This window comes from Erithacus rubecula, assembly GCF_903797595.1.
Source record: "Erithacus rubecula genome assembly, chromosome: 10".
Classification (NCBI taxonomy): Eukaryota; Metazoa; Chordata; class Aves; order Passeriformes; family Muscicapidae; genus Erithacus; species Erithacus rubecula.
This window is the reverse complement of record NC_136662.1, coordinates 1,192,602-1,208,643: the sequence shown is the minus strand read 5'-3', so window position 1 is coordinate 1,208,643 and position 16,042 is coordinate 1,192,602. Positions and strand designations below refer to the sequence as shown.

At 48.9% G+C, this 16,042-nt stretch overlaps 1 protein-coding gene across 1 annotated transcript in view; it reads left to right on the top strand.

The window, feature by feature from the left end:
* The window catches only part of SGIP1 (SH3GL interacting endocytic adaptor 1), a 48,301-nt gene extending 34,160 nt beyond the window's left edge, over positions 1-14,141 (top strand). The window contains exons 15-21 of the mRNA XM_079314478.1: positions 4,553-4,664; positions 7,500-7,655; positions 8,825-8,957; positions 9,271-9,473; positions 10,550-10,614; positions 11,958-12,122; positions 13,503-14,141. Coding sequence (XP_079170604.1) covers positions 4,553-4,664; positions 7,500-7,655; positions 8,825-8,957; positions 9,271-9,473; positions 10,550-10,614; positions 11,958-12,122; positions 13,503-13,525 — 857 coding nt within the window. The 3' untranslated portion in view covers positions 13,526-14,141. The remainder of the gene's footprint in view (positions 1-4,552; positions 4,665-7,499; positions 7,656-8,824; positions 8,958-9,270; positions 9,474-10,549; positions 10,615-11,957; positions 12,123-13,502) is intronic.
* The last annotated feature ends 1,901 nt before the right edge of the window (positions 14,142-16,042 follow it).

Below are 16,042 nucleotides of genomic sequence, written 5' to 3'. Positions count from 1 at the left end.
GGGGGATGATCCAGGCTGGAGAATGGCTCCATGTGTGATCCCAGAGTGTCCCCTCCTGCACTGGGGTGACACTGCCTGGCTGAGGAGTGACCCAGGGTGGCACAGCCTGGCTGGGGAGTGACCCCAGGGTGGCACAGCCTGGCTGAGGAGTGACCCCAGGGTGGCACAGCCTGGCTGGGGAGTGACCCCAGAGTGGCACAGCCTGGCTGAGGAGTGACCCCAGGGTGGCACTGCCTGGCTGAGGAGTGACCCAGGGTGGCACAGCCTGGCTGGGGAGTTACCCAGGGTGGCACAGCCTGGCTGGGGAGTGACCCCAGGGTGGCACAGCCTGGCTGAGGAGTGACCCCAGGGTGGCACTGCCTGGCTGAGGAGTGACCCAGGGTGGCACAGCCTGGCTGGGGAGTGACCCCAGAGTGGCACAGCCTGGCTGGGGGGTTACCCAGGGTGGCACAGCCTGGCTGGGGAGTGACCCCAGGGTGGCACAGCCTGGCTGGGGAGTGGCCCAGGGTGGCACTGCCTGGCTGGGGGTCACCCAGGGTGGCACAGCCTGGCTGGGGAGTGACCCCAGGGTGGCACAGCCTGGCTGGGGGGTTACCCAGGGTGGCACAGCCTGGCATGGGCTGCTTGGGATCACGTAGCAAACCCACCCTGGTGCCAAGGCAGGGATCAAGGTGGTGCCCAGGGGGTTTGGGACCTTCCTTCCCTCCTTTCCCTCAGCCCCAAGGTCCCTACTCTGACAATTCCCACTCTGATGGCATCTCCCAGCTTTGACCCCAGAGGTGTCGGGGAGGAGCTGCTCCCCCTGGAGCTGTTTCCAGTCCAAATCCTGTTTGGGTTTCCTTTCTCAGGCTCTGGAAGAGCTGGGGACAGCAGGGTTATCCCTCAGCAGGAATATTCCAGCTCCTCATTCCCTTTTCTCTGTGCTCCCTTCCTGCCCCTCTCTCAGCTCTGCACATTTGGGGTTTTTCTGGTGCTTTGGGATCTGAACCTTGTGTTGGAATCCTTGGGTTTGGTGCTGGTGGTGTGTGGAGCTCAGGGTGGATTATCCTGGGGTTGCAGGAGTGTGGCTCTGCCTCCAGGACCATCCCTCACCCCAGCAAGGAGCTGCCTCACCTCCACACACTGCATTTCCTGGTCTGTCTCTAAATATTTAAGCCCAACTTGAAAATAAAAACAAAAAACCAAAAAAATTTCATGTGTGGGGAAGTGAGAGGAGTTTGGCATCTGGAACTCAGGGCATGGAGTGCCAGAAGGGAAATGATGGTTTCTGGATTTTTTTTTTTTTTTTTTAATTGATGGTTTTCTGGATCCAGAAATGATTCTTTCTGGATTTGGTTGTTTTGGGGTATTTTTTGTGGCAAGTTCCAAGTGCTTGATGGACATGGGGCAGTTTGTCCCTGTGTGGAAGAAGATGTGCTGATGTTGTCATGCAGAGTCTCATTCTGGGATCCCTCCACAGCTTCATTTTCCACCTTTTGTAGGGCAGAATAAAGCAAATTAAGCTGCTCTGCTGCTTATGGCTGGATTCAAGGCTCCATAAAATGGGTTTATATTTTTTTCTTTGGTATTATCAAGTCATTCATACAAATGAAATGTTTGTAAAAATGACTTTTGAAAAGGCAGGTTTGGGGTGGAGTTGTGCCACAGCTGCTGGATTTGTCTCTCAGGTTTCTGGACAATAATTCCAACACTTAAAATAGTTTATACTTTTATTTTTTAGTGAAAAAACTGAGCAGGAAAATTAATTTATTCTCTTTAGCCATGAAGAGGAGGATTTATGGATTCATGAAGGAAAAGTGGAGGGAACCAAGGAACCCAGTTCCACCCACATGGTCTTCAGAAAAATGAGAAATTAGAAATAAGGATATTTTGTTGCTGCTGCTCAGATGGACTCACATTCCCACATCCCAGCTGAGCCCGGCCATCCATGGGATCCCCCTGTTTATTCCTGATTTTCCATCCTGGACAATCAAGGACACAGATGCAGAGGGAAAAGGAGAGATGGAAGATGAGAAGCGTGGGAGACCCCCCTGCCCCTCATTTTCTGCTCTGGGGTGGGGTCCAGGCTAAACCCAGCTGGAATTTTTGCATTTTTCCTTCCTAGAGACAAACCTGGGGCTCCTCTGCTGGTGACACCTCCAGTCCCCCCTCCACAGGCAGATTTGGAGGGTGGTTTTGAATCCCATCAGGATTTCCACTGGAATATCCCTGGGATAGCAGCTGGGTTGGTGCTCTGAGGGGTTGTTGCTCTGGGTGGGGAGCAGGGATTTGCTCCAGTGATGTCTCTGGGGAGGATTTTTAGAAAATCCTGTGTTGTCCCATGACTGTTGTGGTGTTTTGAGGAGCTGCTCGTGCCCTCAATGGAAGTGTGGCTGTTCTCCAGTGGGAATTCCACCAGGGAATCCCTGTGGATACCCTGGGCTGTGCAGCAGGAGGCTCTGGGCTCATTAGGGTAATTAATGTGGGTGAGATTTCCCAAGTGCCCATCCCAGACCAGCTGGATCTGCTCCCAGAAAGGATCCAGCTGGAATCTCTGATTCCCCTGAGCCTCTCCAGGTGTGTCACCCAGAGGGACAGGTGTGGCTGCAGCAGCTTTTCACAATTTTATTCTGCTTTAGGCACTGGAGGGGAGAATCCCTCATCTGTGCCTTTAGGAAAAAACATTTAGGATTTCTCCATTAACCCATGGGGAGGTGTGAGGATTCCTCCTCGTTGGTGGAAACCATCATTTCTCCCATCAATATACCCAAATTTAAAGAGTAATTGAAGGGACAGCACTGCTTCCCCTGAGAAATGCTGCAAATCCCAATTTCCTGCTCCCAAATCCCTTTTATTCCCAAGGGCAGCAATGGGAAGCAGCAGGGAAAAAAGGGATTATTTTTGAGGATGGCCCAACAGGAGAGCTCAGGGAATGTGACAGGTTTTGCTCAGTTTTGCTTCCCAGTTATCTCCCTGTGGAAATGCTGCCCTTCCTGGAGCTGGTGTTGGGATTTCTGTGGCTTTGGAGTTCCTGTGGGTTTGGATTTGTTATGGCTTTGGAATTTTTATGGCATTGGAGTTCCTACAGCTTTGGAAATTTTATGGATTTGGAGTTCCTACAGCTTTGGAATTCTATGGATTTGGATTTGTTATGGCTTTGGAATTCCTATGGATTTGGAGTTCCTATGGGTGTGGATTTGTTATGGCTTTGGAGTTCCTATAGATTTGAAATTTTTATGGCATTGGAGTTCCTATGGCTTTGGAATTCTTATGGATTTGGATTTGTTATGGCTTTGGAATTCTATGGATTTGGAGTTCCTACAGCTTTAACTCTGAGCAAACCCCAGGTTGGATCCATCCCTTTTCCACCCTCCTGGCAGTGATGGTGATGGAGTGAGGGGGTTCCTGGATAAGATGCCCCTCTGGAATCCTTTGCTGGTCTTCTTTTATCCTGTTTGGGACAAAATAATCCTCATAATAATGCTTCACCTCATAATAATGCTAATGTGGTATTAAAGAAAAATTCCCCAATGGTGCAGTGCAGGAAACAGATGAGGCTGAAGGGCAGAGCCAGGGCTGGGAGTGACCTCCCCTGGCTTTTTTGGGTGTTTGTGTCTTGGATATCTGGGCTGATCTTTGGATGTTTTCCATGGGGAAGAGGTGAGGGCTCAGCTGTGCCAGCCCCTGGGTGGTGGGCACAGGACTTGTGGTCCCCCAGAGGGTTTCCAGCACTCCTGGAGCTCCTGAGGAGCACTTGCAGTGATGGTTTCATCCTCAAATGTCTTTTGGAAACAATTCCTGGCCAGCAAAGGGAAACCTGGGCATGATCCTGCAGGGCTGAATTATTTCAGAGCCTGGCAAGTGTCCATGGATGCACAGCACCACCAAAACAAACTTCTCTCCTTTTCCAAATTGTGGAATCCAAGAAAGGTTTGGTTTGGAAAGAACCTTGAATCTGCTTGTTCCAGCTTCCATATCCCAGGTGGTTCCTGTCCAGCCTGGCCTTGGACACCTCCAGGGGCCCAGGGGCAGCCACAGCTGCTCTGGACAAGCAGTGCCTCTGTTCTTCCAGGTTTCTGTCCATTTGCAGATTTCTTCTTAGGAAGGGTTTTGAAAAAAACCTGAAAACCGAGTGTTTTGTGGAGTGAGTGGGGTGTGGGGGATGCTGCTGGGTGCACCCACAGGGCAGGAGAGGAGAGCAGAGCGTGCTGGGGACTGCAGGAGTCCCCTCAGCTCGTGTGGGGACACCAGGGGGACACTGCCACCACCCTGATCCCACTGAACACCCCGGTGGCAGCACAATGAACCCCCCCAGCCCCTTTTTACGGGGCAAAAAACAACAACAACAAAAAAAGCAACTGCAAAAACTGTCATGCAAAGCCTGCCTTGTGGCAGCCCCGCATGCTGCTCCTGCCACCTCCATCCTTTTCTTTGCTCGCTTTGGGCAGCGGCGGGAGGGGGGCAGAGATCATTCTCCAAAAGCCTCATCCAAAGCCTGGGGGGGTTTTTTTTGGGCAGGGTGAGCTGGCAGGGCTGGGGCAGGTGCCAAGGGGGGCTGTTTGCTCTGTTGCAGGCTCGTCTCGAGGCCCCAGCCCCCTGACCATGGGGGCTCAGGACACCCTGCCCGTGGCCGCCGCCTTCACCGAAACCGTCAACGCGTACTTCAAAGGGGCTGACCCCAACAAGTAGGTGCTGAGCCCCTTGATTTTGGGGTGAGGATGGCTAGGGGAGATGTATGGGGAAGGATGGAAGTCTGATGGATGGATAACAGTGTCCTGGTTTGAAGGACAGGTGTCTGCTAATAAAGGCAGGAGCTTGTCTTTTAAATGGAGAATGCAAAACCCCTCCCTCCAAATTATTGTAATTTTGGAACTAAGGGGCACTCAGGCAAAGATATAATAGTTCTTTACTAGGAAAATTACAATAGAAATGCAATATTACAAAGAACAATCCCAAACCCTGCCAGAGTCAGAATCCAAGCTGGCACAGTCAGTCAGTCAGGGTGGTGGCACAGTCCCATTCCATGGTGCTGCATCCTCCTGCAGGGGCAGATGTGGTTCAGCTGGAGCAGTGCTCCTGGAGAAGGTGCAGTTTCCTCTGAAGCTCCAGGGATGATGTGGCAGGGCCTGGTTTTCTTCTGGGATCCAGTGGAGAGAAGGTGCCTTGGTGTCCAAAATCTCAGTTTTTATCTGGGTAGGAAAGGCTTGGCTCCTGCCCTGGCTGGAGCATCTCCCAGTGGGATGATGGAATTTTATCAGTCATGCACTGGGACTCACTGGCCATGAACAGGAGATATCTCCTGGAGGGAGAATGGGCTGTGGGAAGATAAAGATGATTGCTCAGCTGGTTTAAAGATGGCCCATTAGCAGATAATGTGTGCCAGGAGATAAAGATCACTGCCACACCCAGTTTGTAACAATGGCCCATTAACAGGAGATATCTCCCACACGGATAAGGTCACTGCCACACCCAGTTTGTAACAATGGCCCATTAACAGGTGATACCTCCTGGATGAAGGGTGCGTCATGGGAAAAATAAAGATGATTGCCCAGCTGGTTTAAAGAAGCCCATTAGCAGAGAATATGTGCCAGGAGATCAGGGGCACTGCCCCAGCTGGTTTAACAATGGGACAGAATTCACATTTCTGGCCACATCCTGAATTGCAACCCAAGACAAGCAGAAAGGTCTTTGAATGTAAAATCTGAAGAAGGAATAGAAATAAAAGCAAGTTTTGATGTAGAAGAATTGCTGAGCCAATCTTACTGGATAACTAAGAAAGCTAAAGGTATGTTAGTATGTGAGTTGGAAGGGTTTTTATGGCTCAGAGCAAAGGATAAACCCACCCCAAATAGATGTTTTTACCAAGCAAAATGATTCTACAGGCAAACAAGAAAGCCAATGTTGCAAGTAGAAGAAACATCTCAGAATTTTCCACAGCAGGAAAACCAAAAAACAACTTTTAGCCTAAACTGTGACACACTAACTTGTGTGATTGGAGAATAGGAACATGGATATGGGAATGTTAGTAGTTGTGATAGGCTATAGGTAATAGTGAAAGTAGTGATTGGTTGTTATGCATTAAAAGAAAAGTAAATAATGCATTTTAACCAGAACTGGAGTGGCTTCAGAGAAACCCACCCTGAGCTCTGTCACCCACACCCTGTGAATTGCTGTATCCTCTGGAGAGAACAAACAGCATTTAAAATCATAAATAAATTGCTGTATTATCTGGATACAATAAACAGCATTTAAAGAGCCACCTGGAGTTCCCACATCCCTGCTTTGGCTCTGACAGAGCTGGAACAGAATGAAGAGGAATCAAATGGAATTTATTGAGGGGCCTTCAAAGGTCACCCCCTGGCAGCCCCAGTGCCACAGTCTGGCCCTGCCCTGATGGCTCCAGGATGGAATCTGAAGAGAGTTTGGTCAGGAGATCTCACATTTTTATGGGTTTAAATTCATTTCCATACAGAAATCAACTGTCCCATTAACAGCCTCAAATAATTAAGATTTATCCTCCTTGCTTGCCTGCCCTTCTCTCTTCACATTGTTCATGCTCAGGGCCTGAAGATTGAAGAGATTGTGCTTGAGTCCCCAGCTGGAGTAGAATAGTTTTGTCCTCACCACTCTGTGAAAAGTTCCTAAGAACCTTTAATATAAAGAAAAAACTTCAAACTTAAGGCACCAACTTCCCCCCTGGAGTGCTGGGGAGGTTTTGTGGGACAGGAGGTGACGTGGCCCAGGGTGTGCAGGGGCAGGACAGGGCAGAGATTCTTCCTTTCAAAATGTTTCTGCCGTGGGGAAGGGAGGTGAGGGATGGCAGGGAGCAGCACAGGAAAGGTGCCAGGGGGGCTGCAGCAGGATGGAATTCCAGCAGAAACAGGCAGGGCCTTCCCAGCTGTGCTTTGAGAGATGAAACCCCAAAGGGCAGACCAAAGGCAAAGCAATTTCACTGAAATACTGAATAATAAGAACCTTTAACAGAGCACATTTAATATAAAGATCCCTTGTGCTGTTTGTGCTCTCTCTGAGGCCACCAGCAGCTCAGATATTTTGGGTGGCATGGGGGGGGGCTGCAATCCCCCCCTTTGCTGCTCCCTTTGCTGTTGGGGAGGAAGTAGAAAAATCTTATAAATATGAGTGCCTAGCAAAAAGTTTTAAAATTATAAGTGAGGTAGAAATGAAAGCAATTTGTGACTTTGAAAGCAGCCATGTGAATGTTTAGGGCCTCTTTGGTTTAGATAATGCCACAAATACCAAAGAACCAACAGGCATCCTGTTCCAAGCATGGCAGAATAGGTTTAAAGATAAGGTTTATAGATAAGAAAGCCATGAAACACAGTCATTCAGTAATTTCTATAAGCTGCATGCAAATATTAAGAAATTAGTATATTACAGAATATCGGTTAACAGAAACTAAAATACTCATCATAAAAAAAAATTCCTTAGTGTACTGTAAACACAAAAATTGCTCTGTTCTGCTTCTCCCCCCCCCCCCGTGTGTGTGCTGGGTGCTGCAGGTGCATCGTGAAGATCACGGGGGAGATGGTGCTGTCCTTCCCCGCGGGCATCACCCGCCACTTCGCCAACAACCCCGCGCCCGCCGCGCTCACCTTCCGCGTGCTCAACTTCCACAGGCTGGAGCACGTCCTGCCAAACCCCCAGCTGCTCTGCTGGTGAGCCCTGCCCCTCTGCTGCGTGCCAGGGCCAGGCAGGGTACAGGGGAAAGGGCTGTTGGAAGGAGTGAGTGGCCTGAAGGGTTTTCCTCGGGAGCGGGCGTCGGGTTTTGGGAATGGAATTGTGGGATCTTTAAATTGTGGGAGACCAGGGTCTCAAAACCCCCCTGGCAAGGGTCTCAAAGATCTCTGAGTGAGACCCTGGTGTCTCAGGCACCCCTGGGGGATGTTGTCAGCACGAAGAGAATGGAAACAGGTCAACAAAATTAATGAAGTGTAAATTAGATTGTTAGAACGTAGATAAATAGACTTTTGGGAATGTTTATGGTAAGGGACACGTGGCCAAGATGGAGAATTTGGGGGGTGGACACCTTTTCCTCCTTCTTCTCCATGTCATCCATATTGGGTGACATGTTGGCACTCTTGGATTGGATGGGGTCAGGGCTGGACCATTTAATAAAATTATATTGCATTGGGAAAATTTTCTAAACATGTAATACGTAGTACAAACTATATAAGATCAGCCCTGCCTTCACCAGGCAGATTCCACCATAAATATTTGATAAAATCCCTCAGTGGATTGGGGTTGATGGATTATCAGGGTTATTCTATGGGCAAGGACACCTCCCACTGTCCCAGGTTGTCCAGCCTGGCCTGGGATAATTCCAGGAGCAGCACAGATGCTCTGGGAATTCCTGCCCAATATCCCACCCAACTCTGCTCTCTGGGGATCCATTCCCTGTGTCCTGTCCCCCCATCCCTTGTCCCCAGCCCCTCTCCAGCTCTCCTGCAGCCCCTCCAGGCCCTGCCAGGGGCTCTGAGCTCTCCCTGGATCCTTCTCCAGCTCTCCCAGCCTGGCTCCAGAGGGTTCCAGCCCTGCAGCAGCCCCACAGTCTCCTCTGGGCTCTCTCCAGGTGCTGCTGATGTTGTCCCAGGGCTGGGGCAGCTCTGCAGGTGGGTCTCACCTGAGAGGGGCAGAGGAGCAGAATCCCCCTTTTCCTGCTGCCCACACTGGGGCATCAGCCCAGGACTGGGGGGATTCTGCATCCCAGCAGGATCAGGACAAGTTTGAGCTGTGTGGGAGGGAGTCAGAATTCCTCTGGAGGTGGGATTGATGCAGTCCCTGTGCCCAGGCAGGTTATCCAAGGGGTTCATTCTCCTCTGTGCAGTGACAACGTGCAGAGTGACTCCAACTCCAAGGAGTTCTGGGTCAACATGCCAAATCTGATGACTCACCTAAAGAAGGTATCGGAACAGAAACCTCAAGCCACCTATTACAATGTGGATATGCTCAAATACCAGGTAGGGGCTTTTTTATGAGATAAAACCTTGCCAAAAAAAAAAAAAAAAAAAAAAAAAAAAAAAAAAAAAAAAAAAGTGTGCTGGTTAAAAAAATGCTGTTTCCCTGGTGGAAATGGTGGAGCTGGGGGTTCTTGTCCCACTGTCCCTTCTGTGTGGCACTGCCTTGTCTGGCTTTAAGCCCAACTCTAAAACCCAAGGGGGAGTTCAAATTCTTCCCTCCAACCGCGAATGTAAAAAAAAAAAAAAACAAAAAAAACGGGATTTCCCCCTTCAGCCCTACGGAAACTAAATGTTTTTTCTGTCATTTTGGAAGGTGTCTGCCCAGGGTATTCAGTCTACTCCATTAAACCTTGCAGTGAGCTGGCGCTGTGACCCTGCAAGCACTGACCTGCGCATCGACTACAAATACAACACGGAGGCCATGACCGCTCCCGTGGCTCTCAACAACGTCCAGTTCCTCGTCCCCGTGGATGGAGGAGTAACCAAACTCCAAGCTGTGCTTCCTCCTGCTGTCTGGTAAGGGTGTGGAAGATGTTTCACTCCCTGCAGCGAACCCCTGGGATGCCATCCCACGAAACAAAGAAATTCCTTCCAACGAAATTTCCCCCCTCCCTTACTGAAAACCCCCTTATCTCTTAGGATTTCTATTGGTTCTTAAAGTCACGAGTTAATTGTAACTTTTCACTTAGAGTTTGAAGATAATTGGTTAGTTTGTAAGTTGTAGTTTTTATTGGTTAGAAACTCAATCTTTTGGAAACCTATATGAAGTGTTTTGTTTTCTGATATAATTAGACCATTGCTAGCATCTCCCTTCAAGGACAATAAAGTTATCCTTGGAACTTTGCTGAGTGATCTCAAGCCTTTTGTTTTTTGCTAGTGAGCAGCTGAGGGCTCTGCATCTGGGGTTCAGAAGTACCTGGACTCAGGGCTGCAAACCTTAAAAAACAGCTACAGTAGGGGTTGTTCATCCAGGCATGCTGGAATTCCCATCTTGCTGCAGCAGGGGGTTTGTTTCTGTTGGAGGAGGAAATGTTTAATCTCATGATTCGATTTTTCTTGTTATTCCTGGGAGGGAATGGTCAGAGATTGAGGGATATGTGCAGGCTGCCCTTTTTTGGGGTGTTTTGGCTGCTTTGTGCAGGGTTTAGAGGGGTCACAGCACAGTTGTGGCTGCCCTGGATCCCTGGAATGTCCAAGGTTAGGTTGGACAATGCTTGGAGCAGACTGGGGCAGTGGGAAGTGTCCCTTCCTATGGCAAGGAGTGGGGTTGGATGAATTTTAAGGTTCCTTCCAACCAAAGCAGTCTGGGATTCTATGGAAAGATGCATGGCTGTCATTTCCATGTCTCTTGCCCACTGCTCACCTGCAATCCTCATAACAATCATACAATTATTTTGCTTGGAAAAGCCTTCTATGATTATCAAATCCACCCATGAACTGTGAAACCCAACTCCAAGCTCCCAGAATTGCTGCTCCAGAAAGCAGCACCAAAGCAGTTTCCCCCTCCTCTCCCTCAGCCTTTAGCAAAATTCAAATTACTCCACAGCAATTTCTCAATTCCTACAGAAATGTTCTTCTCCATGTGTTTACAGGAATGCTGAACAGCAAAGGATATTGTGGAAGATCCCTGATATCTCCCAGAAGTCAGAAAATGGAGGTAATCCTGCAAAAATGCACATCCTTAATTCAGAATCCCTCCCTCAGACCCCGACCTGCTGATGGTGCCAGCACACTCAGATTCCTGCTGGGGCTTGCTGGGGACAAAGCTGTTTAATTTTAAATTAAAAAGCTTAAAAAGCAGGGCTGTGTGCCACCAGCACTGCTGTGCCAACCACCTTGGCATCCCGAGGGGCATTCACACCTGGGCTGGGATGGGCTGGTTTGCCAGATTTTGGAGGCTGAGGCCCCACTTGCATCCCAGCTGGGAGGATTGCTGTCTCCCACCAGAGGTTTTCAGTCCATAGTTTTTGGTATAGAGTTTTAAACAGAAGTAAAGTTTTAATTAGAAGTTGTTTTTGTTGAGGTTTTAGTCGGGCACTGGGATGTGTGAAAATGAGGATGAGGGGGTTTGGTTTGGCTCTGTCCCATCCTGGGATGCTGTGGGGTTGTGGCTCTTTGCACATCCCCTTGTGGGTACCAGGAATGCTCTGGGTTCCCCTCTGTGCTCACCAGGCTCTATTTGGGGTTTCAGTGCAGGAGTGGGGTCAGACCCCACTGTGGCTCTTTGCACATCCCTTTGTGGGTACCAGAAACACCCCAGGTTCTCCTCCATCCTCACCAAACTCTCTCTGGGGTTTCTCTCCAGGTGTGGGGACAGACCCCAGGTACCAGATACACCCCAGGCTCCCCTTCATTCTCACCAGCTCTGTTTGGGGTTTCTATGCAGGTGTGGGGTCAGACCCCACCGTATCTCTTGGCACATCCCCTTGTGGGTACCAGAGACACTCCAGGCTCCCCTCTGTGCTCACCAGGCTCTCTCTGGAGTCTGTCTGCAGGAGTGGGGTCAGACCCTGCCAAACTCTTGTGGGTACCAGACACACCCCAGGTTCCCCTCCATTCTCAGCAGCTCTGTTTGGGGTCTCTCTGTAGGGGTGGGGTCAGACCCCAGGTACCAGTAACACCCCATGTCCCCTCTATCCTCACGCTGTCCCCGGTCTCTCCGCAGGGGTGGGTCACACCCCTGTCCCCCCCATGCTCACGCTGTCCCCGGTCTCTCCGCAGGGGTGGGTCACATCCCAGTCCCCCCCATCCTCAACCTCTCTGATCTCTCTGCAGGGGTGGGTCACACCCCAGTCCCCTGTATCCTCACGCTGTCCCCGGTCTCTCCGCAGGGGTGGGTCACACCCCATGTCCCCTGTATCCTCACGCTGTCCCCGGTCTCTCGGCAGGGGTGGGTCACACCCCTGTCCCCTGTATCCTCACGCTGTCCCCGGTCTCTCCGCAGGGGTGGGTCACACCCCAGTCCCCTGTATCCTCACTCTGTCCCCGGTCTCTCGGCAGGGGTGGGGTCGCTGCTGGCGCGGTTCCAGCTGGCCGAGGGTCCGAGCTCTCCGGCGCCGCTGGCCGTGCAGTTCACCAGCGAGGGCAGCACCCTGTCCAGCTGCGACATCGAGCTGGTGGGGGCCGGCTACCGCTTCTCCCTCATCAAGAAGAGGTTTGCAGCAGGTGGGTGCCTGGGGCGGGCTCCTTCGGGCCCTGGGGCTGTGCTGGGGATGCATTGGTGCTGCATTGGTGCTGCATTGGTGCTGCATTGCTGCCCCAGCTCGCACAGGGCACCAATGTGTTCATTGCAATAAATCCTGCTGCCACTCACCAGCCTCGCCTTCCGTGGCTCGTTCCTGTTCCTGCACGGGAGGCGAGGGCTGGGATCCCCAGGGCATCTCCAGAAAGAGCTTTTGCCTCTTCCTGCAGAGAATAATGAGGGTTTTTCCTCGTGGATTTTTTCCCTGTGGATTTTTCCTCGTGGATTTTTTTCCTCGTGTTCATTGCTGAAGAGAATAACGAGCATTTTTTCTCGTGGATTTTTCCTCGTGGATTTTTTCCTTGTGGATTTTTCCTCATGTTCACTGCTGCAGAGAATAACGAGGATTTTTTTTTCTTGTGGATTTTTCCTCGTGCATTTTTTTCCTCGTGTTCATTGCTGAAGAGAATAACGAGAATTTTTCCTCGTGGATTTTTTCCTTGTGGATTTTTCTTTGTGCTCGTTGCTGCAGAGAATAATGAGGATTTTTTTTCTTGTGGATTTTTTCCTTGTGGATTTTTCCTCGTGCTCTTTGCTGCAGAGAATAACGAGGATTTTTTTTTTTCTTGTGGATTTCTCCTCGTGGATTTTTTCCTCATGTTTATTGCTGCAGAGAAAAACGAGGATTTTTCCTTGGGGATTTTTCCTCGTGGATTTTTTTCCTCATGTTCATTGCTGCAGATAATAAGAATAACGAGGACTTATCCTCGTGGATTTTTCCTTGTGCTCGTTGCTGCAGAGAATAATGAGGATTTTTTCCTCGTGGATTTTTTCCTTCTGGATTTTTCCTCCCGTTCTTTGCTGCAGAGAAAAAGGAGGATTTTTCCTTGTGGATTTCTCCTCGTGGATTTTTTCCTCATGTTTATTGCTGCAGAGCATAACGAGGATTTTTGCTTGTGGATATTTCCTCGTGGATTTTTCCTTGTAAATTTTTCCTCATGTTCATTTTTGCAGATAATAAGAATAACGAGGACTTTTCCTTGTGGATTTTTCCTCATGTTTATTGCTGCAGAGAATAACGAGGAATTTTTTCTTGTGGATTTTTCCTCGTGGATTTTTTTCCTCATGGATTTTTCCTCCTGTTCACTGCTGCAGAGAATAATGAGGATTTTTTCCTTATGGATTTTTCCTCGTGCTCATTGTTGCATAGAATAATGAGGATTTTTCCACGTGGATTTTTCCTCATTTTCACTGCTGAAAAACAATTATCTCCCCGTGGGCTGCAGGGCTGGTGGAGTTGGGCAAAATCTCCTGGGAATCAGGGCAGCTCCTTCCCCCCAGCTGATTTCTGATCCCATTTCTAGGTAAATATTTGGCAGATAACTGATGGAAGCTTATGCAAGACTATGGAAAATACTATGGAAAATACCCAAGGACTGTGTGTGTGGAACGGGTTTTAATTACAGTTTAAGGAAAATGAACTAAATCCTGCACTCGGGACATTTCTGTTGGAAGTGTCAACAACTTTCAGCATTTTTTTTTTTTCCCTTGGAAAACACCGTCTTGACCAGTCCTCCAGTATTTACTTCTAGATGTAACATTGTTAATGGTTTTAAAATGTAATTATTGTATTTGTAAATTGTACTCATCCCAGTAAGGCTGTATTTTGGCAGTTAGACTCTTGAGTTTTAGCATTTTACCATTCATGAAATGGATGTAATTTAAACTGTGGTATATAAATCTAATAGTAGTACTGTTGAATGGCACAATGCTTACAGAGGTAGATTGCATTTTGTCAATATATACAATTTAAATATGATACTGGTAGCTGTTATGGAGGGGGTGCCTCAGCAAAAGAGAGTTCAGTAGAGCCCACAGGCTGATTTAATTTTCCTTCAGTCCTTAGTACGTCTCACAGCAATCAATAAAAAGCTCAACCTTCAGGTTTAGCTGGTTTAACTCCAGAAAAATATTGCTGGGAAGCTGGAGGTTCCTAGGATGCTCTCACAGGAAGAAAAATCTCATTTTTTTCAAGGAGTATTTACTCCAAATGTCCAACCCCAAAGATGCTGGGTGCTCACTCTGAGCTCACCATGGCACAAAATGTCATTTTGGGTTCAAGGATGTGTTTTCCCAGCTGCCTCCAGATGTTTGCTTGTTTTTATGTTGCTTTGCTGGCTTTTTTCTGCCTTCCCCCTCCCCATTTTTGGAAGCTCTACGGGTTTAAAAAACGCTTTAAGGAATTGCAGCCACACCTGCTCCTCTGTTTTAGCACTCAGGCAGGAAAATGTGTGTGGAAAACCAGTGGGAAATGAATTCCCCAGGGAGCAGGAGCAGCACAGGGGTGTTGATAACAGTCAGCATTGGGAGCAGCTACCTGGCAGAGATGGGAAAACACATGGAAGTGCTAAATTGGAAAATGAGGAGCAGAATATTATCCCTCAGTGTTTTCCCTGTCCCACTGTGCTGCTCATTCCTTTGGGTCTCAGCCTCATCCTGCTCCTGGCAATGCCACAAGAGCATTGGTGGCACTCACAGTGCCAGGCTGAGCTCTTTGAACAGGAGAATTTGGCAATAGTGGGAGTGAAAAATGAAGGAATCCTTGTGAGATGAAACACAGATGCACTGAGGAGGAGCACAGAGCATCCACTGAGCAGGGTGCTGGGGCTTTGGGGATGGGGAAGATGATAAAAAGTTTGGGTTTTACGAGTGTTGCCAGGATTAGGGTGGTGCATTTGCATTGGAAAAGAGCCTGGGCGTGTTGGGAAGTGCTTGGTGTGGGAGAACAGAGATCTTAGAAAAGAAGGAATTGTGGGGATGTTTCAGGTGTGGTGAGCTGTGTGTGAGTTAAAAGGCAGCAGTAGGAAAGGAAAAGCACAATCACTCCTGCAGCTTCCCACATCCTCACAGATTTTGGGAGTGCAGTGTTCCACTCCATGATTTTTCCTCCTGAACTGGAAATTTGTATAAAGTGTGGAGCTCACCCCTTTCTAACACAGAAATATAGGGGAAACCCTAAGAATCAGTTTTATGGTGTGTACAATTGTTCCAAACCCATCCTTCCAAAAGAGAACTACTGCATAGACCTGGGGAAAAAAAATGGATTTATAATGTAAATATTACCAGAACATAGAGATTTTACTTTATATTTCATTTGAAAGACAAAGGTGTTTACATTAGCATTGGGTTTTCGAGTGCTTTTTAAACAGAAAAACCCATAACCCAAAGCTCCCAAGCTCATCCTGTTTGAGCTGGTGAACAAAACAGAGGTCACTTTTTTTGGGATGCAGCCCTCATGGCCTGGGGAGAGAGATGGGAACAGTCTGGGACATTTTGTCCTGTTCCAACACTCCCAGAACCACAGGGACACAGTCCCAGCTCCAGCCCTGGTAGGTGACACCAACCCTGTGACACTGGGACCTCAGACCTGGAACAGGGTTTTTTTTCACGCAGTTCTTGCTCATTTTTTGGCACAGTGTTTCCTGAGTGCCCCAGGGAATTTGGGTTTGTTGGGAGTTTGCTGAGAGCACCTGGCTCCAGAGAGGGACCTGCAGTGTTCAGGGCATTCAGGCTCTGCAGGTTTCACTCTTCTGTGGCTTTTAGCTGGGGAAATCTGAGTTTTCAGGGAATTTCTGTTTGGAGTTGGCTGCCCACTGGGAGAGAGCAGCTGAGGCAGCAGGGAGGGGAAATGGTTTTGGTTTCAGACAGATCCCAGACTAGTTTGGGTAGGAAGGGATTTTAAAAATCATCCTGTTCCACCCCTGCCATGGCAGGGACACCTCCCAGTGTCCCAGGGATGCTCCAAACCCGTCCAGCCTGGCCTGGGACAATTCCAGGGATGCAGGGGCCAGGAATTCCTGCCCAATATCCCATCCCTGCCCTCTGGGGATCCATTCCCTGTGCC